General features: G+C 39.0%; 1 protein-coding gene across 2 annotated transcripts; it reads right to left on the bottom strand.

Moving 5' to 3' along the window:
• Window positions 1–13,076: 13,076 nt before the first annotated feature.
• BLOC1S5 (biogenesis of lysosomal organelles complex 1 subunit 5) lies at window positions 13,077–22,246 on the bottom strand. Of its 2 annotated transcripts, none has more exons than XM_053937716.1 (5): window positions 22,127–22,246; window positions 20,848–20,930; window positions 18,604–18,733; window positions 17,357–17,442; window positions 13,077–15,161 (listed from the first exon to the last, which is right to left on the bottom strand). In XM_053937716.1, the coding sequence occupies exons 1-5, from the start codon at window positions 22,239–22,241 to the stop codon at window positions 14,982–14,984; spliced, it is 594 nt and encodes a 197-aa protein (XP_053793691.1). In that variant the 5' UTR covers window positions 22,242–22,246; the 3' UTR covers window positions 13,077–14,981. The 2 variants fall into 2 exon arrangements, with proteins under 2 accessions (XP_053793691.1, XP_053793701.1); XM_053937726.1 differs by having other exon boundaries at window positions 17,357–17,415.
• Window positions 22,247–25,861: the final 3,615 nt, after the last annotated feature.

Genomic DNA, 25,861 nt, shown 5'->3' with positions numbered 1-25,861 from the left:
CCTGACCTCATACCTCAGAAATCAGTAACTTTCTCATCACTTGATCTAGTGGTTATGAAAAATTTCATTGCAAACCATCTTCATGCTGTTTTTTTTTACCTCTGTTGTTTCTGCTGCGAAACAAAAATAATGTTAATAGTTCAGGAAAGCCGAACTTTAGAATTCAAAATACCAGGAAATTTGAAGTTTAAAAATTGATAGCAATTTTTCTGTCCTGTGTTGAAGGAACTAGAGTCCTAAATTAGATGCGATGCTTCACGGAAGCCAAATCTGAGATCTGAAGTCAGAAGTAGCATGATCAAACAAATGTAAGTGGAGCTGGAATTGAAAACTTCTTTTGGGGGAGAAGCATGTGTCTCTGTGACCCTTGCAAAGAGCATGTTGCAAGCTGAAGAGTAGCACATGCAACAATAAAAGCTCAAATCAGAAATTTGGGTGAAGTTGTGGAAAAAGACACTCCTCAGAAAAAAAGTGGAAGGATCTGAATACAATCTAGCTGTATTGACAGGGAAGAGGGAAAAATAACAAAAAATAATCTCTACCAAGCCAGATTGGAAAGACAGTTTCTGACATTGGGTCATATCAAGAAGTAAATTTAAGACATATAAGAGATGCAGAAAAAATTGCATGCTCCAGTTTCTCCTTAATCTGAAATGGGTTTAGCGGTATGAGGGCCAGCTGTAGTGGACAATCCACAACATACCATTTCCCATTTCTGCCCACACTAAACCCTCAGATTTTCTATATTCTTTTGTTAAATTAAACATATTGAGTAGTATTTCATTAATAATGATGAAATTTGTGTAACAGAACTTTTATCTCCATCAGTGTTCCAGTTACATTCAATGTGCTATTTGGTAAGATGGGTCTTTCGTCCAAAAAGCAATGCAAATATCAGCTGCAAAGCTGTAACTTAGAGTTATCATTTTGGTGAAGCCTGAGTTTCTCTGACTAGCTAGCAGAGGGATCTCCTCTTAGAGCTGTAATGCAGCTCAGATGCTGATACAGTTTTTGTAAGAGAATTTGCCTCAGGTGTGGCTATAATTTTACCCTCCAGCAAAAGAGTCATCCAGATCAAACACAGAAGCATTGATATGAACAGGTGATCACTATTTTGTAGAATAACATTGGAAAGAAACAGGTTGAAATGTCAAATGTGAACTGCTGTGAGCTCATTTCACATCACCCTTACTACAGGACCTGACTGCTGCTCACATGTGAAAAACCCAGCACTTCACGTGAGAAGACCTCAACCAACTCAAGGATGTGTGTGCATTTGTGGACAACATTTACCTCAGGATCTAATTATCTTCAGGCTTTTGTCAGTGTGGCTTTGGCACCTGAAAAAAAAAGCTGAATTAGGCTGGTACTAATAGTAGACCACTTAAACTGACTGGCTGGCTCTCCCAGAGTGTTCCAGCAACTGCTGGGTGCCTCTGCCTCTTCCTCCTCCACCAGGTAAAGCCTGCAATGCCTGCTGGCTCTGGGTTGCAGCCTGCTGTTTATCTGTGGCAGGCAAGCAGCAGCCCCTCTGCTTCCAGAGCTCCAGCCTCTCCCCATGCTGGTGATAAGTTACTCCTCGAGTCCTTTCTGCCAATTGTTCTTGGCAAAAGGACCAGGGAAGACTTCTGTTGTTGCTGGCTGTTATCTCTGCCTCTGACTCCACTTGGCAGAGGTGCAAATCCATCTCTCTGGTGTGGAAACAAGCTGCTGGACTTCGGATGAGTCAACTCATTAATAAACAAAGAGTTACAAAGGAAGCAGGGATCGGTCTTAACAAAATAAATGCTTTGAAAGTTTGGATGCTAAGGTATTTGTCCTCCCCAGCATGACACTGCTTTATCTTGGGCCCCAGCCTTCCTATCAGAAAATGGGGAAGTTCATAGTTTATCAAATTTTAATCAGCTGAAATGCTGATGTATTACTTACATAGCATGGAAAATATTTTCTCTGCTGTTACTGGTGAAAGTGGGTTATTTTTAATTATTAATTCATATCTGTTTCTATACCTTCCCTGCTTTGTGGAATATGCCAGTGCTAAGTGGAAGACCTTCCATCACCTACTGCTTACCCTATCTCTCTGAACAAACCTAAGCAAGCTCCTCTGTGGGAAGCTCAGGACTGAAATATTAGGTTCTCATGGAATTCTCTTCTTTGCTGAAGTAGAAGTATGTGATCAGATTCAGGAACATGGCACTTGGAGGATGGGGGGTTGCAGCTTTTTGGTGGGTGGGGTTGGTGAGGTTTACTTTGTGTTAGTTTATTTTTTTTCCAGGGAGAAGGTATTTGGATTTTCTCCTTGTCCATAGCCCACTGTTGACCAGGAAAAATTTCCTTTGGATGGAGCCTTAGCTTTTGTCCAGCAACACCACTGTAGTGGTAAAAAGGAAAGCCTGGCTCAGCTTTCTGATGCTCCTTATGCCACCCCTAAGGACAGCAACCCCTCTTTCCTTGTGCCAGCACTGGGAAAACCTCACAGTTTCCTTATCTGCAAGATGTCCACAGCCAGATGCCCTTCTCTCACCTTCAGAAACCAGTCTTGCTCTCCAGCAGACACTTCAACAGCCAGTCCCCACTGAAGTCCACAACTATTCCAGTGATATAAAAACAAAGCAAGGTAAGTACTTTACACTTCAGAAAAGCTGGAAGCAAAAGGAGCTGTAGGCAAACATGCTGCTAAGACTATTAATTCCACATAAAGCAAATATGGACAGATAGATAAAAAGCTTATTTACAGCAAACTCTTAATAAGCAAGAGCCACAAAATATTACAAGTTTGGCACAGACTGCAGCCACCTTGCCTTTCAATACCTTTGCATGGTAAATTTATTTGAAAGCTTAGAAAGTAATTCTAATGGCATGGATGTACTTGCTTTATAGCGGAAAAAGAAATTGGGATCCTTTGTATTTTCCTAGCAGAAGCATGTCCTCTCTCTCCACCAAGTCAATGTGCCATTTAGTTTCCCCCCAGGGCACCTTTCAAAGCCATGCAGGATCCAATGTCACCCCACCTCCTACAAGGTATTCCCAACCAACTGCTAGGAATGAATTAACAAAAAATCTCACATTTTACTGGAAGTATGATGTATCCTTTTTCCTTTAACATTCCCACATCCTATTGCACCTCACTGTTTTCCTGGGTAGATAAACATTCATGTGCATTTCACAAAATTCTTGAAGAGGAGAATGTACATATCTCGTCATACCTGGTTTATTTCCAGTGTTAAACTTGTCAGTGAATTTTGGGCAGAAAGTTGTTCAAGAGCTAGGAAAGGTCACAATGAAATTAGGCCAAGAAAGCCAATGGAAACTTTCCTAAGCAGAGTCCTTTGATGAAGCATGGACAATTTTCCCAGAAAGTTCACCGACAGAGCAGTTGGTCAATGACAACCAACAGTGTGGACAACAAATCAATTGCATGTTATATAAAAAACCCAATTTCTCTAATCAGTTGTAACAGTCAAATAGATTTAATCAATTTTCTCTCTACTCTTGGATAATAAAGGAATATTAATAGATCTATGATTTACTTTGTGCTGTTTACTATATTAAAAACTTCAGACTCTACACCATGCCTCTAAACTTTCTCCCTACATACACACCTCTCAAAACTTCATTAGATTTTTGCTGTCCTTTTCCCTTCTCAGTCATATTCCTTCTGAAGTGGAGCAGACTGTATTTAGTAGTCCAAGTACATACTATATATCAAGCTTTTACATTATTTTATTTTTAGTACTATTTATTCTTCTCTTAAAACTACCTTATTTCCCATGTACGTCCTTGCTTTTCAGCCAACATGGCGTGATGGAAAGATCCTTTCTCTCAGTTCTTCACAGCCACATCTCTGTCCTTTTCTGACCTGGTTTCAATGAATTAAAATCCAGCATATACAAATAGTCAACATTGTTCTCTAAATCACATTACACTGCAATATCAGCTTTGTCATCATGTCAGATTGCCTGATCTTTGTTAGCTCCTTCCACATTTCCTTCTCCTCCTTTCTAAATGTGACTGAGTAATTTCTTTTGGGCACGTGTTGATTTTACGATCCCACTGCTTGCGCCTTCCTCCAAATCAAACATTAGAGAGCACCAGCACAAACTTTGGGGGAACTCCACTTAACCTTAATTAAACTCTATGAAAACAACTTGCATCCACCTTTTCCGCTGTAGAGCCTCATACTTTCTACCATAAAGTAAACCAAACTGACCTCTTCATGTTAAAGAACGAAAAAATAGAGGAAAAAACCCAGAACTGTGCAATCTCTGATATAGACTTGTTGAGGAAAAAAGTGGGTAAAAGATAGAAGTTAGAGCTCAGAGGGCATCCTTGCTCACTAGGAAGCCAAGCACAAAATTGAAAGGAGAAGAGAGAAATCAGAAGAGTGAACGTGACCCCTGAGGGTGAGTCCCACAGCACTCAAGGAGGCCATACAAGTGATGGCCACTCTCTTGGTCAGACCAACAACACCTGGCATGGTTAAAGAAGGGACTGGTCATTGCTGAAACTTGCATGTCCTCAAGGACCTCATCTCCTGCAAGTCCAAAGGCAGCTGTTGTACTGGTTGCCAAGGGTTTATGGGATGCAAAAACCAAGTCATAAAAAAGGAAAAAAAGGAAAAAAGGGAGGGAAGAAATGTGCTAAAACTCTCCAGTCCTCCCAGGTATAATTACAGAAAATAACAACAAAAATAAGGTGGCTTTTGGCACTTTTGGTGTTCCGAGGTGTTTACTGTTTTGAGTCTCGACTGCGGTAATGTGTAGGATGCATAAACTGTGGAGTTGGCCAAGCAGAACGGGCACGCAACCTGCTAATTGGGGAAAGTCTGCCCAAGCATCCGGCCACGGGATGGCAACACAGCAGCCCCCAGAAAGTCAATTTTAATTTTTTAATAATTATCTTAAATGCTGGCTCAACCACCAATCTAAAAATTAAATTAATATCTGTTTAATACGCAGAATCAATGGGTTTTGTTCTGAATATGCATTAGCTTTCATCCCATCTCTGTTTGTAGCATTTAATAGTAAGAAATATATAAAAATAACAAAACTGCCAATGCCTTATCTATGTAGTATTTCTGTCTCTGCAGTCTGGGTTTTCTCCTTTTCCTTAGTTACACAGAGGTTACACAGATCCCAGGAGCAAGAAATTATACTTAGCACAAAACACAGCTATTCCACCAACATATTCAGGAACCAGCCCCCACAAAAAAAACCCAAAAAAGCCCTACAACTCCCCCTGCTACTACACTTGGATGCACAGTAAATTTACCTGTTAGAAAGAAATGCAATTTGAGACCTTTTCTTTCCCTTTCAATTTTATAGAAAATAAATTTGGAGCCTTCATGACTCAGTTACTTGCACACTAAGAAAAGGTGACAATCCTGTTTTCTATAGACATTAAAATAACGACAATAAATTCCACTCCTCTCTAATAAATTCCATGTTTTTTTTAAAAAAATAAAATATATAATAGATTGCCTAAGGTTTCCAGACAACATATCCTAAAATATACTTTGCTTCCAAGAAAGCTGACACTTGAGTCTTCTTATCTAATCTTTAGCTGTTTATTGCTCAGTTAAATTTCTTCTGAACAAAGGGCTTAGCAAAATATCAGTATAGATATTATGGAATAACAAGACATAATGACTCTTCACTTACTTTACTCAGTTCTCTGGGACTGTTTTTTCTCCCCTCTTTTTCTTCCTTATGATCCCATATGGAGTGAGGGTCTGATTCTCAGTGCAGGTTTTAGCTAATTGCACAGGGCCGCAAACACTTTTTAGGTAGGTAAACTACATACTTCTAAGTGTGAAAGGTGGCAACCAAAATAATGTTTCACATTGTAAATTATCTGACCTTTCAGTTTAACATCTGTTACTGGCTTAATGGCCACTAATGGTGCTCCAGGAACAGAAATCATTTACTGCCTTTTACTCCTTTTGTATTATACTGCCAACTCAGCAATGGGCTGAAGTAAAGCCAGAGGGACAGCACTGGTGGAAAGCAGAGCATCAAGTCCCATAGCAGTCACAAGTATGAGGCCATGTGAAAAAGGACAGGAAGTGAATGCTGTAGGGCTCTACCAAAACAATTGTGGAAACTATTAGCTTATCACCTCTTTACTATGAGCAAGAGTAGAGATGGCAAAATCTTATTACCTACCCTTCACAGGTACTAACAACCAGCCTACTATTCATAAAACGTGGCATGAGCCATGAAACACACTAAAGTTCTTTGACCTCATTACTCATGAGATGCCTTCCAATTTTAAATGCTTGGAAAAAGCTAATTTTGAGTTTTGATGAACTATTTAAATCTTGATACAGGAAACAGGATCACATCTTCACTATTTCATAAAAAAGAAATAAATAGCTAAGTTGAAAACCTACAAAAATAGATTCAATTTGACAAAGATCTAAATAGCATGGACATGAAAGTTCAGTGGCATGAGAACAGTGATTACATTAATCAGATTTCCTCACCAGAGTTCAAGGCCATTATTTGAAAAAGAGACTTCTTGCTTCTGTCCTCAAGAAGTCATGCCTGATTACAAAACCCCCAGCTAAATTCTAGCTGCAGTGACGTTCATGTGAATTTTGCTAAAGGCTTCAGCAGGAGCAGGATTTTGTCCTGTTTTCCCTGGCACAAACACAACACAATGGGGAGACATGCAAAGCCCTCTGCTGAGTCCAGGTCTTTCTGGCCAAGCGATCCCTTGTAAATGCTGAATGTGCTTCCAGATGCTGACTCCAGACAGCCTCTGCAGCCTCTAATGCCGTGCTACAAGTGATCTCACACAGCCCTGGAGCTGGTAGAGCTCTGTTAAACCCTCTCAAAGAAACAAGAAAAGAAAAACAACTCTAAGGAAGGTAATATGATATTTACATATTCTCATTAAATCAGCACTATTTCCCTTCTGAATTAAATGAAATCAATACCTTTCGTTTTTAAGAATATATTCTTCATACTCCATCCAGATGCAAGAATGACAGTAAGTTCAGTTAACAGTTTCTGGTTTAATTCTACTCGATTTTCAATGTGCATTGACTTGCAGTTTCCTTATTATAACTTCACAAATTTAATAGTGCAATGTTCCCTGAGCTGCCTTACTAAGATTCTTAATTTTGGATCCAAACACCCACTTTCAGAAGTATTCTTCATTTGCTTGATTATTAAACATGTAAAGCAAGCTCTTCAAAGATCAAGAGCATCAACTCTTTTCCCAGGAGCAGTGTTTCATTTTTTTATATGCCAATATAATGTCTATCATTCAGTCCAAATTGCAATTCCCTTTAAGACCTACTCAAACACAAATGAGTAAGCTAAAGATTAACCTGCAAAAGCAATTATTATTATTATTAAAAGCATTAATAGAACAAAACAAAAAGAAGAGGCATAAAATGAATACAGAAAGCAGATGCAGTCATTGAGTGACAGAAACTGGACCAAGATAATGCTGGTAAAAAATGACATTCATTGAGATGCATAAGAAAGAGATAAAAATGCTCTGTCACCACTCATTTTTTTTCCCATATGTTTTCCTGGTACAGCACATTTCTGAGACCATGTCACTGGCTTTACTTCATAGAGATAAAATGGGAAAACAATGACTGTATTGTACCTTCCTATCTCTAAATAAATTTGATTTGATAAGGGTACTTTGCCATCAGGTTCCTGTTCCTTTTATGTGTAATTCATGTGATTGCTAATGAAAGCTCATTAAGAAAGAAGCCTTTGCCTGTCACCAGACAAAGGAGGATGTAAAAGCACTTCATTGTTCCTGCTCTGAAGGAAAACAATTTGCCATAGCCAGACCCACCTCCCAGCAGTGCCAAGCACATGGTAATTTATTACCTCTGGATGACTGATTTCAAGCAAAGGAAACTGAAATGTCATACCTTCATTCATAACACCGCCTCATGGAATTATTTTTTCCGGATTCCTGGGAAGTTGAAATATTTGAGAAGAATATCAGGAACTGTTGTTTTAGCCTGTTTGGTGAGTAGATAATTGCCTTCCAACTCTATTCTTTCAGGAAATGATGTGAGTGTTGCATTGTTCCTAGATGGGGGCAGCAATGTTTTTTAACAAGACACACACATACATATTTTTAAAAGAAACAAAACACAATAAAAACATGCAGTCTAAGCCACTGTACTGGACCAGACTTTTTGAATCTCGCAGAGATAAGGGGTTGGCCCAGACAACATGTCCACATTTCACATAACTCAGAGCATTCTTTAGAAGGGATGTAAGCAACGCTTTTTGTTGAAGTACAAAAAAAAAAGAGACATTTCAAACAAAACCTTTTATGATGTGAGAGTAAAAAGCTCATTATGTTAAGTGATATCAAGCATGACCAGAAAAGACCCTAGGGAGAAATTACACTTTCTTTATTGGATTCTGTGGGACAAACCAGCCTGGGAACTTGAAAGCAGAAGGAAGGTGCACGTGGAAATCACATCATATATGAAGAATAATTCCTTACCGCGTGAAAATTATTTGGAAATAGTTTTCAGCTAAAGTTTCTCTTCATGGCAGCGTTTTCAAAGAGAGCACACTGAGGCAATGACCTACAGTAGCACTGATACAATGGCTGCTGGATAACCTCCTCACAGAGGTATGTGGTCCTAGTCCAGTAATGTGTCAATGGGCAAAATACAATGAGGACTGAAACTTGTAAGAACAAGGGCTCAGTTTGAGCCTCTTTCTTTATTTTGACTAAAGATAATGGCAAAAATTTAACACAGTTAAACTTCAAAAGAAAAAAAGAAAAGTGAACACAGTTAAATTTTCACAGTTTTTCAATTTCAATATAATTTTTGATTGAAGTAAAATTTGGCCTGGAAAGGGTGTACTATTTTTTCTAAGGGAGAGGGGTTTAAGGACTAAGGGAAAGCACGCAGGAACTCTGCTATGGCTTTCCATGCTCCAGATTGACCACCACACATTTCTCGAGGCATGCTCTGAAAACAAACTCAAGGAAGATTTTTTGCATTTAGTGACCGTGTGCTGATGGTGACCACCTCAGTGGCAAATACAAACTGTACAACAACCTGATGTAATGGGCTGCATTGTCCATTTCCCCCTACCTCAACATCTGGCTAAGAAACAAATGTCAATAATTAGACAGCTTTATTACATAATATTCTATCTGTTTCTGGATGTTTTAAAGGAAATTGCATATGCTGTACCATCTGCAAGCCACAGCTGCAATAAAGTTTCAAAACACAATGCATCCTGGTCATTCCAAATTAATTTTTTTTTTTAGTACATGTGTATATATTTTGAGATTTGGTGTTTTGGTTTTTTGAGTCTTTTTACAACTAGAGATGGTAGCCAGTGATTAGGCCCACTTGTCCTGGATACATGTGTACACAAAGAAGTGTTAAACAAAACAGGAGAAAGGTGCTGTCCTACATTAGGTATCTGTACGATATTTGTATTCTGTACAAGGTGCCCCAGACAGCAAATTAATCACACTGGCTGATAAAATGAGCATCTCTAAACTTGCTCAAGACACAAGTATCACAGTCCTGTTAGCTTCAAGTGCTTCTTGATTCCAGAAATTTTTTCCATTCTGGTGATGTATTGCAGGCTGCTTATTGTAAAAAAAGTTTTGAATCCTTAGGACTTTGAGAGCTTGACAGTTAACTCCTTAGGATTCCAAAAGCTAATTTGTTGATTGAAACCAAGCTGCTACTTAGGCATACTACTGCAATTCTACTTTACAATTTTGAACATATATTGTTTAGTAAATAAATGATGCCCGATTTCCTTTCAAATCAGTACATTGGAAGGATGCACAGTATTTCCTATTTATGTAATTCAGCTTAGAAGGTTTCTAGTTGACATAGTAAATATTGGAACATATTTAGAGCCATCTGGAGAGGGGATTTTCAGGAACCGGAATTTATTTAATGCGGGCTAAAAACATCTGGAAAGGACAAACTTGTGTCCCCTCATAAAGGACTTCCTATAACCTCAAGCAATCCTGAACTAAATTTCCCAGGGCTAAAGCTACTGAAAAGTGCTGTGCACATTCTAGAACACATTGTAGCAAGAGGCGTTTTTGCATATCCTAGTTTGGGAAAGCACTGACTAGGGACCACCCCACAGGCCTTCCAAATCAAGAGGGTAAATTTATTTTACAATCAATTCAAAGACAAGTAAAAATGCCTATCCAGTTCCTGCCACATTTACTGCAGCAAGAACAAAGGTTTGTTGTCTTTTTTTCCAGATTAAAGAATATTGTGACCATATATCATGAAATGCTGGATAAATTTATAGAATATGTCCATCTCAAAATGTTAGTAATGAGTACCAAGCAAAAGCCATACATAGTACCTTGGTTCCCACTAAATTCCATTACATCACAAATGCAATGTCTGATAAAAACAAATAATAATAATAATAAATACATATATACTCAATTGCGGGTCTCCTTGTATCCACCCAGTGAGTCATTAGTGGAAGACTGAGGAAATGCAAGGTTTTATTTTAAATTACAGTTTTAACATACAGTATTGTCCACCCTTCAGTACAGTTGTCTTGAAAGCTCATCTTGAAAGGGTTGTCTTTTTCTTCACAATCTACAAAATGAAGTTAAATAAAAATCTGAACCAACTATGTTCTGATTCGGCCCAGATAAAGCATGGAAGGTGGCAAACTGAAACTTAGCTGGATAGTTCTACATGATTACTAGTTAGGAAGTACAAGCCTGAACCCAGATTTTCAAAGCTACAGCTTTACACCCTAGCAGGACTTCTGCAAGGTTTTCTTCTTTCTAATGCTCATAATTGTCTTGAGTAAATTTGTTCCTACTTTGCTCATTGCTTATACATCTAACCACCAAGGTACTGCATGCAGAACTGTACACTCTGCAGAACTGGAAGTTACATGGATGTGGAGTAATGTATTTTACAGGATTTCTTTCAACCCTATAAAACTCCCTTTGTTAATTGCTTCAAAATAGACTCTGATGCTTTTTGACTTCTGCCCTCTCTTTTAAGTGTCTACATTATTTGGATTTTTTGAACAATCTTTGACTATTAAACTATTTATGAAAGTTGTGGTAATCATTAACATCCTACTACAACTGCTGCAATTCCATCTTCCTGCAAATTCTGCTGCACCTTGACACACAGACCAGAAGTTTGGCCAACAGCACTGGGCATATTGCATCTTTAAGCACTTTGAGAAGTCCATTTCATCATAAGCAATTAAAATAACTGGTCTGTTTCTAAAATGTCTGGTACAGTAATTTGATTCAAAAATTTTATTTGCAGAAGAGCCCATTTCCTTTTTATGGCGTAATCTCCTTCAAGAAGCTTAAATTTTTGCATAAAATCTTCAGAAAACCTGATCCACTAAAACCAACAGTGTTAGAATGCAGCTCTTAAAAGTTAATGTCCAACATTTGAGTCTAATCTGAGATTATAATAAATTTTAATTAGAATGCAAAAGAACTGCAGACAACATTGTTCACATCAGCACATGTTACATAAATAACTTTAAGAGTGTTCTGTTCTAATGGACCAAACGCCACTTGTAGCAGCCACTGGTAAATACTGTCACTTTATAATATAAAGTATGCAGCTTCATCCATCAAGTGTTTTTTACTTACACAAAACACTGTTACAACTGAACAGTATACCTCGTATAAAACCAGGCTTCCTCATGCTCCTTCTCCAAACTACACTGACACCTGCTGGGGAACTGCTCAGAATCCACACCCTTGAGACTACATTCAGCATTTTTCAACTCAGCAGTGAACTGATTCAATTCACTTCCTGATTATGCCATGTATCTGCTGTATAGTTTGACTTCTGAAAAAAAAAACCACAATTTTTGAGGAAAGATCTAACAAGCCATAAATTATCAGAGAAGATGTGATGTTCCAGTTGTAATGATCTACCTTTTCTTTAAAATGTATGTCATTTCTTTAAAATGACCTAGTGTCACCATGAAAAGAAGCAGAGGACAAACATACAAATCAACATTCTTCTTCATTCCTAGGAATAAAACAATGTGGTAGGCCTTGGATATAAAACATTCCAAGAAGAACAGCACTTAGGTTCTTTGTTAATATAAGGCAGTTAAAGAAACCCCAAACCCTTAAATACCTCTTCAGTTCCTCAATTTGTTATTGCTCCTAAGAAGGGGCAGATTTCATAAAGCAGTTCCAAGGAAGCCACCAGCTTCTTGCTATGTGTTTGTTAGAACAGAAAGACTAGGAAAATATTCCAGTGGTTACATGACACCCAACCCCACTTTCAGTTCCAAAGAACATCTCAGCAAAATAAGCAGCACTAATATTCAAACAAAAAGTTATACATATAGTCTGGTACGAAAAGGACTGCAAAACTCACCTTTCATACTAGAAGTTAAGTTAATATTGAGGACTTTTTTCAACTCCTACTGGAATCCAATGCAAACTTCTATCAGGTTTAACAGGGATTAAATAAAGCCTCAAGGTTTTTAAAACTATGGAATCCAGTCATGTAAAATTGCAAGTATAATGTGAAACACTTTCACCAATGGCATAAAACCAACTATTAAACTATTGATTTTTCTATTTCTCCCAAATAGCTGAGACTGTGAATAACAAAATCTGGAATTTTGCAAAGAAAGTTGCACTGTGGAGGACTATTGTGCACAGACAGACCATAGTCCCACTTCGATAAAAAAATGATGATGATAGGAATCTTTATCAGTCAGACATACTGAGATAGTATTGGACACATCAGGTATTGGTTGAGATTTTTTAAGCATTTGGACAGAAAAATAGGTTCTCCTACAAATGTTGGCAAGTTGCTTCAAACGTGATTAAACTTTTCCAAGCAACTACAGCATATCATGAAAAAAAAAAAAAGTGGAAGTTACTAAATGAAATTATTTCAGGAACAGGTATTTTTCATTTAGTCCCCACAATGAATAACATTGACCAAGAGGTAGACACATTTTGAAGAAGTGCACTTTCAAATGATCTCCAGCATAAAACATTCTGAAAGAGGAACACATTTTCTGTGTTACTACTTAAGAAGCTTTCAAAAAAAATCAGGAGTACACATCCCAGGTTTTGGAAATAGCACTTTATTTTCCAGTGAATATCCAACTTGTAACACTTGCATAATTGCTTATGAACCTTCAAATTGATGAAATCCTAAAACCTACAGGTCCAGTGCACAGTTACTTAGATATCTAAATCTTAATAAAAATTATCAGTGCAAAAATAAAAATTAATTCAGAATGCAGTTAAATGCATTTTGTTAGAAAGATATTTGGGCTTTGAGCACATATACATCAAATAATCTGGTAAGAGAAGCCACTTCCAGTCTGTGCTCCAAACAAAACTATTCCACACCCAAATCTAAAGACAGGCAAGAACTAATTTTTTCTTTTTAAATGAAAAGTCTGAGCTTAGTTACAACATTCATCAGGGGTACACAAGCTGAGAAATATTACAGAAGTCACTCTCTATTCAGATAGGAGTTGTTCAAAAAAGAGGCTTTCCTATTTTTCATGTGTGGGATCCTTTTGAGACATCTATGTTTTTTCCATTCAGAACAGAGAATTAACAGCATTCCAGTGTGCCCAGTGTTGGCAAATCCTCTTTTCAGTCCAGATACACAATGATGATTGATGAAGCTGTTGGGCCCACAGTAGCAGGCAGAGCACCTTGGCAGGAATTCAGTGTTATTGAAAGAAATCTCAAATACTTATTCCATCTCCTCCACTAACTTTAATCACACTATCAAAATGCTGCCAGGAATGGAGCCTTGAAACCAAGCCATAAACCTACACAAGCAACCCTTGTTGGTACATTACTGCTTCAATACAGGTAAAGCATAAATTCTGTTTATTTTTACCTGTTTCCATTCTACATTGGACACTAGCTAAATTATGGAAAGATATTTCCTGCACAAACGGTTAGCTGGTAGCAAATTTCATTAAGGTACTGTGTCTCACTTTCCTTGGTTCATGAACTGATTGAGTTAACTTCTTCAGTTACACTGCTGGTAACTGCAATTTTGGGATAAAGGAAAGCAGTGCAGCAGCGTATTTCACATATGCTGTAAAAGTTGGTCAGAAAGCAGATCAGTACTACAGGCATTTAACCACTAATCTGCTCATTTGTCATGCTGATAAAGAAACAAAAATCTTACCTCAGTTGCTTCATAAAGTTCTGACAAGCTTATCCTAAGTAAACCAATAGCATGCCAAATATTTAAGGTAAAATGGTACTAGCTACAAAGCTAATACAAAGACTGATATGCTTCTCATGATCACTTTTTAGCTTGCTTTGGCTTTGCTTAGAACAGTAAAAGAGATGCCTGAGACATTTACAGGGAGAAAAAAAGAGGAATTGTTGACCAAGCTTACCTTACAATTTTTATGTAGCCATTCAAATTGCAACTCTACTTCATAATACTGAACATTCAACCCAAAATTTGAATTAAAATTGGATTTAAAACTCTGTTGAGATCTTTCACTGGTTAATCTTCAAAGTAAAATATTCCATAAGACAAGTTTATTTTCTTGAAATCTACAAGCAGAATATAGTTTTCCCAGTGAATTCACAGCTAACCATGGCTGGAATCTATTAACCTACTTTTTGGGAAAGGGCTGTGGCTGCACACCAGGACAGTTGATATTACATTAGTGTCTGTTTACCCAAATGATACGATACTCTGTGGATGGGAGAGAACTCCAGTTTGCAACTCCCTGAGCTTGATGTAGTCACACAATTTCCAGTTCCACCTTCCAATAAAGAAAGAAATACTGGCATTCCACCTGCCCTGAACCAAAAAAGCATAGATAGGCACTTAAATTGAAAGTATACAAACCTTTTCTTCCTGTACCAAGCCTATAGAGGAAATTCTCCTTTTTTCTATCAGCTTCAGCTTTCCAAAAGAACCTCAATTTAAGTCAGAAGCAACTGAGCATGGCACAAATCCAGCATTATTGAAAAAAGTCTTAAAAAGAAGCGTATTTGGCCAGTTCCTTCTCCATCTCAGAATACTGCTCTTTGAGACGCTCCATAGCTTTTCTGTGCTCTTCATCCACCTCTGCACGTTTGTTCTGCTGTTCTTTCATGAACTCCTCCCAGTGGGCAATGCACTTCTCCTCACGAGCCATCACCTTGTCTGCCTGAATCTGACAGGAGGAAAATAGGAAGCTTTTAACAATCATTTCCATAGTAAAATAGGGGGGTAAATGAGAGCTACATAATGTTAAAGTATCTGGAAACTAGCAAGAAAACATATGGAAAGGGGAAACTAAAAAGAAAACTTTTATATTTGTATTGCCAATCCAAAACAAGTGGTAAAATGTCTGCAATATTATTAATGTGATTGTGCTAGCAATGATGCTATTTCTATAAAATACGATAACAGAGATATTAAATGTTTTGAAACTGGCAGCTAGTGTTTCTGCTTTAGCCAGCTAGCTCTCATTGTGACTAATGTCTTCCTTTATAAATAAGTTATTTTTCCCCTCATATTTTCCTACTGCTTGGCTTCTGCTAAGTCTAATTCCATTCACTATCTTATCTTGAAAAAAAAAAAAAGTCTAGATAGCTAGAAAAAGAGATCATCCAATGCACATAACAAAACACAGTGTAATTCTGTGGATTGCTTGCAAACTGTATTGACAGTCTGGCCCCCTCATATTACAAGTGTAGAAGCCAAAATAAATCTAGGCAGTTGTTCTTCCATTTGCTCCATCTCCCAGCAAAACAGAGGATTAATCCTTCTTTTTTTAGCCCCTCTCCTTTTCAGTGTATCAACAATGACTATTTCTTATGTGTGGTATTTTTGTCAACTAAAGGCACTGGGAATCCATTTATATATTCTTACACACTCTCTCCGCTGTTCTTCAAGATCACACAGCACAGGCTAAATACCCGACTTTTTTCAGTGCAGCCTTTGATACACTTTAACAACATTATGCCAAGATCCATTTTGTTTGCACCCAATTCAGTAACATTTCCTGACAAGATACACTAGTGCACACTAACAGTTTGATACACTACTTTGTATTCAACAGGTTTTGAAACATTGGTGTTTCAAACACTTATTGAGGTAATTATACATCACCTAACCAAGCCTGACGCTACATTCTGCCAAAATCTCATTATTTTTTCAGAACACATAATTTCAGAAAAGTAAGGAAAAGGTATTTCTCCTCAAGTGGCTGCACTACAATGACAACTTTTACCTTTATTTCTTAAAAATTTACCTACACGTTACTACTACCATTTGGAAAGTTTCAAGCCAGAAAGTTGTACTATGAAAACTTTAAGAAATGCTACGAATCCTGGACACCTGTAACTACTCTTCCACTACATATTAAAAGAAAAAAAGAGTGGAAACATACAGCTAATATTTTTTAAAAAGAACAGTCACCATTCTTACTGACTGTTCATTTTCTAAGTTATAAATTTCTTATTAAAGTTTTACTTCAAACAAACAGTAACAGAACTGTAAGAATTTCCTACCTCTCTATGAGTATCTACTCTAGTGTCAGACACAAGCAAATTCTGTCAGTGCTCAGACGTGTGTGTTGCCCAGTACCATATTCAATTGCAACTGCCCATCTTCATCAGTTGCAAAAAAGGAAAGAAAAACATGACTATCAGCTTACATCCATGAATGCACAGCCTGTTTTGCTTGATGGCCATGGAAATGTCTTTGGTTTTTCCTGAATTAAATTATAATCAACAGCATTTTGCAAGTAAAGAGATAACACAGGAATACAATAAAGAAGTAGTAATTGGAATACATGAAACTAATTTCTTGTATAATTTTCCAGGTTTTGGATTCAGAGCACATGTATTTCAAATAAGCAAAGTGTAGCCAACTGAAAAGGTTCCAATGATTCGCATGTTCCTATAATATACCTCTTCATTAAATAACCCATCCACAAGTGAAAAAAACACTTCCTTTTCAACAAGCAATATATATAATATGGTCAATGTTCTTAGCTAACTAGGAAAGATTTACATTTCCATTCTGGTAGGTTAGTAGATGTTTTTTGTTCCACAGAAAATAAGCATTTTTTATATTTAAGCTTTCCCTGTATGCGACAAATGTTATAGTCTGAACTAGGAGGGAAAATAAACCAAAGGAAATAAAAAAAATAGTTTCCATATATCAGGAGATTGTAGAAAGAGTTAGCTAGATCCATTAACTTTGCAGTGAGCATTTTGTAAGTGCAGAAATCACCCCAAAAGAAGTTTTACTGCCAGTATAGAAAAATATGTTTTTAAGTTTTGCTATACTTAAGGCAGACAAACTTGCTGTGAAGCACAAGACTCTTGGATCACAAAAATCTATCCATCCATACTTTACCTTTCTTGCTTCACACTCCCTCTCTTGGAGTCTACGGACCATAGCATTGGCAGCTTGCACTGAAACAACAAATTGCAGTAGATCAGCTGGAAATCAAAGGGATCGCATGAAAGGGATTTAGAAGATGCAAGGCTGTTGCAAGGTGAAGATTATATTCCACTGTGTCACTTAACTATGCTCAAGAGTCACCTGTACTTGCAGAAAATGCTTTACACTTACAACTTTAACACTTGTAAAAGTAAGCAGGCTTATTGCAGTGTTCAACCTTGGTATGTTCTAGAAGCCAAAAGCAGGAAGGCAGTGAGGTCCTCTTGTGCCCACACTCTTAGTGCTGCTGATGAGCTGGAGTGCACTCCTCAGCACCTCAGAAGGACATCAAATACCACTCTCAAGTCAGTAAGTAGAAACAGGTGATCAAACTCTAACTCTTAAGTTAGTAGTTAGTTTTTTTTTTTTTTTTTTCTTTATTTTTTCCCCATCAGCTGTGTATAGACTCCAAATATACAACATCTTTATGCTGGTAGTTGACACAACAAAAGGATTGCAGGAAAACATTGAAACTTAAAATTTAGTCATGCAAATAAGGCATCCTAATACCATCTAATTGGGGTGAACCTTCAATGCTGCTCCCTGACTTTCTCATGGCCAGCTGTGCGGTACATCTTCAGTAATATAATCCTAGAATAGTTGAGGGGTTAAAGGACCTCTGGAGGTCATGTCCAACCTCCCTGTTCAAGCAGCAGCAGCTTGAGCCAGTTGTCCAGGACTGCATCCAGTTGCTGCTTGGGAAATTAGTGTGTTTAATTCTGCGTTAAAATTAAGTGTTAAATAAGTTATGGGAGGGTGGGGTGGAAAGTGTGTGGCAATACAGTTCCTATTTCCATTGACAGGTTTTCCCAGGCTTAGTCTGGGAGAGAAGAGATGGACTGAAATTTTGTCCATGGCTTTAGTCAATGTGGAGCACTATTTCCAAGTGAATAGGAAAAGAATGAGCTGAAACAGCTTCTACTTAAACAACAAAAAACTTTAATGTAACCTTAGCAAGAGCTGATTGGCTGGACTACTATGTATCAGAAAACATCCCTGTTGTTTTCCTTTTAAAGTTGTACAGAAGTGAGAACAATGCACTAAAGAATAGAAAATTACCCAAGTGTGGTAATTTTTTAACAAATCATACTTTAAATCCAAACTATCTAAATTTTGATGCCTCAAAATGATGCATCAAGAGCAATAAGAAGCAACCTTACATCTCTTGAAGGTTTCACTCAAATTGTCCTGCATTGCCTGCTCACACTTCGGAAGAACATGCTCATTTGTTTCAAAGATCGTATTTTTGAGATTTTCAAGTACTCGCAGTTCTCGGAGGCCACGTTTTTCCTGCCACAAAAATGAAAGAAAGTGAGTGGCTAGCAAGGAATTCCACTTCACAAATTAGAGATGGCTTCCTAGTTGATAAACCAATAGCTTTATCTCAAAGACTAGACCATTGTCTACTGAAGTGTTACTCTACTTACTTAACAACATAGATAAAATTGCCAAAAAAAGAGAGCAATGTCCCATTCTTCACATTAAATTACAAAAATCCTTTGAATGACTCTTCTGGCCCTTGTGAGAAAAGACAGTATTAACTATTTACATACCATAGCGAAAAATGTCCTGTTTTGTATAGATAATTTACAGCATCTCTAAAACAACAGAGAGCAATACAGCTTTTTAATTTTTATAATTCAAAAATGAAGTTACTGAGAAATAACAAAGTAGTGATTCTACTTGCTTGATGTCTGACCTGCCACATTTAGTATGGCAGGAGGTGAAAACAATGCAAGTAAAATTGTTTTAACTGAAATAAAGCAATGAAGTTGATTAAAAAATAATATAACACAATTGAATAAAGAGGCAGCTCTTCTAGATCACTACTGATCATGATTAATTACAAGTACACGAATTATAATCTTGTTTTATTGTCTAAATTTACAAAATAATCTATTTTTCTGAAGCCACAGCACTATCCCCACTCTGAATTTCACCAGCATTTTACTTTAGATAAAAACTCTACATAAACAAAAAATACTCTATCACATGAAGTGGGATAGGGATCACCACACCCATTGTAAAACTTCAGAAACAGAGACACAGACAAGCAAAACTCCTTAATTAAACAGGCTCCAGATTTCCAGAGTGCAAATCTCCATTCCTTGCACACTAGGTGCTAATCATTGAAAAAATAAGACCATATCTCAAATTAGAAACAAGTGGAATTTTTGGGTGCTGTTGGTCCTAAGCTCACTTAAAAGAAATTCTAAGTTGCAAAAATTCAAACAATTCTCTACTTTGCTATTTTCCCCCCATAAAAGTATAAACCAGTAACTAAATTTCAATAAAAGATCTAAGAATGTATTAAATTTGTCTAAGAAACAGAACAAGACTTCAAGTGAAATGAGACAAATACATGAATTATCAACCTAAAGATATAAATTCTAATTTTGTCCAGGAGTTTAATGCTTTCCTTCCTGTGGAATGACATTTAAAACTACTTACTGTATCCTACAGCTTAGTTAGGGAAAGCAGAGAAAAGAAGTAACTTCTCATGTCTCTCGAGCCCATATGATACAGATCTGATGAGACTTTATTTCATCTCCATATTTTGCTAAACCAGCAGAGACAAAATAGACCTGCTTTAAATATAAGCTGCAATCTAGGTTGTGAGGGGTGAGAGGGAAAGACATTTTAATGTCATTCAAATCAGGTCTGCATACTGGTATTTTGAGGTGTAGCTGCATTTTCAGTTACATTTTTAAATTCCACATTCTGTAAGAAAGAAAATCCATACAGAAACAGCCTTTTGCTGGCATAGGATTAAAATTTTCTAAACTTCTGCTGCCATCTTGTGGAAACCAAATTATACTTTCCAGGCAAATCTGTACATAAACACTTCTACACATTCAGTACTTAAGCCTTATTTGCAGCCAATCAAATAACAGCTATTCATTTTTTAATGATTTTATTACTTTGCACAAAGTGTTCCTCTTCTCTTCCAATAGTATAACCTTCACTTGTGTAACGAAAATCAAAGAAAATAAAAATACAACTGTGCTAGCTGAATCCAGCTGAGGCATAAAGTAGCTTCTCAAAAAGATGTAAACCTACACTGGCCAACAATACTTTCCTTGAACCAACCAGACTTCTCTAAGATGTTAGGACTACATTTATTCTCCTACATCAAAATTCTTGCCAGTCTTCTGCAGGAAAAAAAAAAAAAACCTCAAAAATCCACATTTATTTTCAAAAGTTTTAAAAGAAAAAGACCTAAATTACTGCCTTGTTTGCTAAAGATGTAGATGTATACTACAGGTGTATTATTTTGGGGGGAAAAAAAAATCCACGTCAAGCCCTTTTGAAGACAGTTCTGTACCTACTATGATATCTAAAAAGATGCTAAAGCTGTCAAAGTTTCAGACCCTGCCAGCATCCAATAAGATACAAATACTTACTTCAAATTCTTTAACAAAGTAACGTATTTCTCCCTGAATTACTGGTCGGTGATCCAGCAGTCTTGAGTACACTTCCCCAACATCTAGAAGATTAATGAAAGCCAGAATTTTAGTTTTTCTCTCACTCTCACACCAGGCGACACAACACAGGCAGCACACTATACCTCAGTGTGAGGAAGGACTATTGCTCATCAAGCTCATACAAAACCAAAAGAGCACCAGAACAGAATTTGTAGGGTGACCTGTGTATCCAGCAAACTGCCAGCTTAGATAAAACACAATGAACCAGTATTCCAGATGCCAAAGACACCTTTCTGGAAAGGTGAATGCTCTCCTCTGCGTCTCAGCATCCTTTGTCTCAATCCTCTTCTCTTCAGTACAGCTTCCTTGTTAATGCTGGTAAAAGACCTGAGCTAAATGCTGCAGCTTAACAGAGATCCACAGAGTAAGTGTGGGCGACTTCTGCAGCAAGAGACAGGAGGAATCCTCACTACAAAGGAAAACTGTCAGCATTTTCATGTATTCTAGGGCCAGACTTGAAATTTAGTCTTGGAAAAGAGTATTTACTATTTAAGTATATGTGGAGAAACAGGCTCGCCTGTCACAAAGAAAAAGGCTGCTAAGTTAAAAAGAACTGTGAGAGCATAGCAAATACTGTTTCAAGAAACAGAAAATGCAGTCCCAAAAAAAGACTTTCAGGTGGCACTGCCATCTAAAGGATGCGTTCTCCTGCCCCAGCTGATGGACCTGCTCTGTGGCTCTACTGTATCCACCTGCGTTTGTTCAACACCCTGAACCCCACCACGTTCAAAATGGTACAGAGCGATTATTTAGAAATTCGGGAAGGTCATGATTGCAATAAATAATGCATTGGCTAAGCCACTTCGCAGTCCAAAGGCTTTTGAGCACGATTAACCACGACAAAACTTGGGTGAACAAGACCGAAAGTAAGAACTTCCCAGGAAACTCCATGCCCGTGGCAATGTCCTCGGCGGCCGACTCGGCCCCCCGAGAAAACGCCACAGAGACACCCTGGTATCCAGTTCTGACAGACGAAAGCCAGTTAAGCCTCCCAGGCGTCCAGCTTTAAACCTCAGCACACGCCGCCGGACTGGGCGGAGAGCTGGAGGGCGCTGCAATCCCGGAGATCTGGCCCGGTCCTGGGGGGTCCCGGGACACTGCGGCCGCTCCCGGGGCCCCTGGGCCGTCTCTCCGCCGCTGCCGCGGGGTTACACAGCGGGCTCGGCACCTCTGGGCGCCCGCACCGCTCCCTCCTTACCCTTTATGATGGGCTGGATCGGGGACCCGGCGGCAGGAGAGTCCCGTCTCCTGTCGGCGGGCGGCGGGGCCGCCGCGCCGCCGCGGCCGGGGGACGCGGGGCCAGCCCCGCTCATGGCGCTCGGCGGCCCCCGGGCAGCGCAGCGCGGGCCGCCCCGGCCCTGCCCCGGCCTCCCTCCCGCAGAGCTTCCGCCGGGCCCGCTGCCGCGCCGTGAGGTCATCGCGGCGCGCCGGCCGCGGCTGCGGGAACCGCCCCCGAGGAGCCGCGAGCCGTCCCGAACCTGCGGGCGTGGGGACGGCTCTTGCCGGGGGAGAGACGCGCGCGGGTCCGGAGAAGGGCGGCGGCGCTGGGGAAGGAGCTGGAGGGCATGTCCTGTGAGGAGCGGCTTGAGGGAGCTGCGGGTGTTTGGCCTGAGGCAGAGGAGGCTCAGGAGAGACCTTACTGCTCTCTACAAACGCCTTGAAAGGAGGCTCTAGCCAGGTGGGGTCGGTCTCTTCTCCCAGGTAACCAGCGACAGGACAGGAGGACATGGCCTCCAGGTGTGTCTGGCGATGTTCAGGTTAGACATCAGGAGGAATTTCTCCAGAGAAAGGGTGACTAGACGCTGCAATGGGCTGCCCAGGGACGTGGTGGAGTCACCATTCCTGGTGGTGTTTAAAGAAAGATTGGACGTGGTGGTCTAGTTGGCATGGTGGTGTTTAGTCATAGGCAGGATTCGATGATCTCAGAGGTTTTTTTCCAATCTAATTGATTCTCGGATTCAGTAATTATAGTAGGAGACATATATTAACACAGTTTGCTTCTAGGTGCAGCAAACGTGAATAACAACTGCTGGACACGCAGGCTACGAATAAACAAACAAAAACCAACCAAACAAATAAAAAAGAGCAACAGTCTCTTTTTACAACTATTTTAAAAAGCAAAAGTGATGCAAAATCCCTGTACATTTCTTTTAAAACCATTTCAGAGCACAAGAGAGGCTCTCAGTATGAGAAAGACATGGAGCTCCTGGAGGGGGTCCAGTGGAGAGCTACAAAATTGATTAGGGGACTGGAGCATTTCTTGCAATGAAAGGCTGAGAGAACTGGGCTTGTGCAGCCCTAAGAAGAAACAGTTGAGAGGGAACCTTATCAATGTTTATCTGAAGGGAGGGTAACAAGAGGATGGAGCCAGGCTTTTCTTGGTGGTCCCAAGCAATAGGACAAGAGGCAGCGGGCAGAAACTGATACACAGGAAATTCCGCCTGAATATGAGGAAGAACTTCCTTACTGTACAGGTGACTGAGCACTGGAACAGATTGTCCAGAGAGGTTGTGGAGTCTCCCTCCCTGGAGATACTTAAGTTCCTTCTGGATGAAATCTTGTGCCAAGTGCTCTGGAATGACCCTGCTAGAGCAGGGAGGTTGGACCAGATGAGCCACTAGTGGTCCCTTCCAACCTGACCCCCCCTGTGATTCCATGAGAGCATTAGGATATTTTCAGTATACTTCCCCTCCCTCTTGGCCACTTATAAATTACAGTATATTAACTTCTGTTTGTGACTTTTTTCTTCTTGCTACTCAAGAAACTCAATAATTTCTAGAACAGGTTGATTGTATTTAGGCCATTGCATCTAAATTTGTTTCCTTTTTTACATATTTTTTTTTAAATCTGCAATACATGCCACACTTCTCAGTGTCACTGTATGGTCAATGAAGAATAAACTGGACCAAAAATTTTGCTACAGGTACTGCAGCCTTCAGTGTCCTGAAGGCTTCCTTCCTACCTGGAATACCAGAAGGGTGCCAGTTTAGCTGGAACAGTTACTAGTTTATTAGCAGAATACAGAAGTAGTACGTATTCTTCATTAGAAATTAGTTCTGCCCATGTTCTACTCTGCATAGCTTTTACAAGTGGGAGCAGTTGTGTGGATCAGGAAAAAGGGGGACTTTTTTAAAGCTATTTGAACTGACACAAAAAATGATTATATTATTAAATCCTGTGCCACATTATAAAAGCTTGGAAACTGCTACTATACTTTTTTTTTTTTGGACAGTATCTATAATCTTCTAAACTCAGGCTTAAAAATTAGTTAATTGGTTTTGTTGTAACAATCTCCTCCAAAATCAGGCAAAATATAGCTGGAACCTGTCTAAATAATAAAATGAATCTTACATTGGGAAGTGGTCAATACTTCAACTAACATTATTCTTAAATTTAGCGTAAGTATATAATGTAAAATAGTTTTCTACTCCTTCACTGTTACATAGTCTGTATTATATTAATTAAACAATAAGTAAATATAAGAATTACTTTAAAAATAGTTCCCTTCTACATGAACTATTTCCTGAAAGTGATCAGCTGTTACAACCTGTAAATTAGTATTTATATTTTTCCACTTGAACCCAAAACATGTAACCATTTGACAATCACCAGTAAATTACACTCATGCTCATATATTGATAATACCTGAAGAATATTTCATCTGGCTTAATCATCACTACTAATTTGGGTAGAATTGTTCAAATCTTAATTTTACCCATTCCAGCTTAGCTGCCATCCTTTCATAGCCTCTCAGACAAGTTATTTGCCCCTCTAAGCCCTATGCTCCAGCTTTTTATTTGTTAAGAAGCAAATCCTGTAGTTAAGGAGCCTTGTAACTACTGCATTTCTAGGAAAGAAATGACTAATTGCATCATGACTAATGTCAGGTTCAGAATTATGGGACTGCAACAAGAGCAAATCCTGTGACAGATAGTTGCATTGGTTTCTAGGACTACTGTTCTGAAACCATTCCTCCTTTGTTTGAATAACAATTTTTGTTCCTTTTTTTTTCTTTACTTTTTTTTTTTTTTTTTAAGAATATGCTATTTGTTGTATTTATGCCTGGTTTTGTTTTTTGTTCCCCTGCTTACTCTCATTGCCCAGTCAAGCTTATTTTCAAAACATATTTTAAAGAAATTAAGGACTTAAAAGGTGATGGCTATAAAAAGACAATACTTGTGGAGCCCCTAACCTGTCAGTTTGTAGAAAGTAGTCATCAAGTCACAAAAATATGGAAATAGCTATGGCTTGGAGCATGAAAATCAACATATGTAGTCATCATGTATTTTTCTGGAAGATAGGCTAAACAACCTCTGTCATTTTTGCTATGCAATGGAACCCGCTTTCTCTTTTAGGGATCACCCTGCCACTTCCCATTAGCATTAGCAGCACTCTGAATTGCAAAATCTTCAGATGAACGTGCCGAGTCCTGTCATTTCCCCCACAGGCTGTCTGGCAATGATAATCCACTAAAGGATTATTTCATCCAAGTGGCGGTGTCCGAGTCAAATGCCGGCAACAGGCAGGAAAGCCCAAACCTGTTGAGGCAGACATCTGCCCAGATGGGAGGAATCGGAGCGACGGCCCTTAAGAGGGCAAGGCGGGGGACATACTTTGTGCCAGCAGAATAAGTCCATGGGCTGCACCCGTGATGGGAGAGCAAGACCATGATGGTGATGGCTGGAAGTTTGCGGGCTGCGATGCCCATGCTGGCCAAAGCAGGCCCCGGGCTGTGCTCTTTGGAGGAGTGCCTTGTCACATTAGCTGGGCGGCCACTGTGTTTGATGCTCAACCTGGACAGACAGGCCTGCCAGGCAGAAACTGCTCAGGCAGATGATGCTGGGGAGGACAAAAATTATCCAGCGCAAGACTGAGAAGACAGATGACACCCAGCAGGAACAGCAAGCCAAATCTGCAGAATCCACAATGCAGC

This window comes from Vidua chalybeata, chromosome 1 (assembly GCF_026979565.1).
Source record: "Vidua chalybeata isolate OUT-0048 chromosome 1, bVidCha1 merged haplotype, whole genome shotgun sequence".
Lineage (NCBI taxonomy): Eukaryota > Metazoa > Chordata > Aves > Passeriformes > Viduidae > Vidua > Vidua chalybeata.
This window is presented reverse-complemented; position numbering and strand designations above follow the sequence as displayed.

What these genes read in the sequence shown, in the direction of transcription:
- BLOC1S5 (XM_053937716.1), bottom strand. Translation starts at nt 22,241, where the DNA reads ATGAGCGGGGCTGGCCCCGCGTCCCCCGGCCGCGGCGGCGCGGCGGCC. An exon ending in ACTTTGTTAAAGAATTTGAA is followed by an intron (nt 18,734 to 20,847) that starts GTAAGTATTTGT and finishes TTTTTGTGGCAG; the next exon opens with GAAAAACGTGGCCTCCGAGA. An exon ending in GGGAGTGTGAAGCAAGAAAG is followed by an intron (nt 15,162 to 17,356) that starts GTAAAGTATGGA and finishes TCCTCCTGTCAG; the next exon opens with ATTCAGGCAGACAAGGTGAT.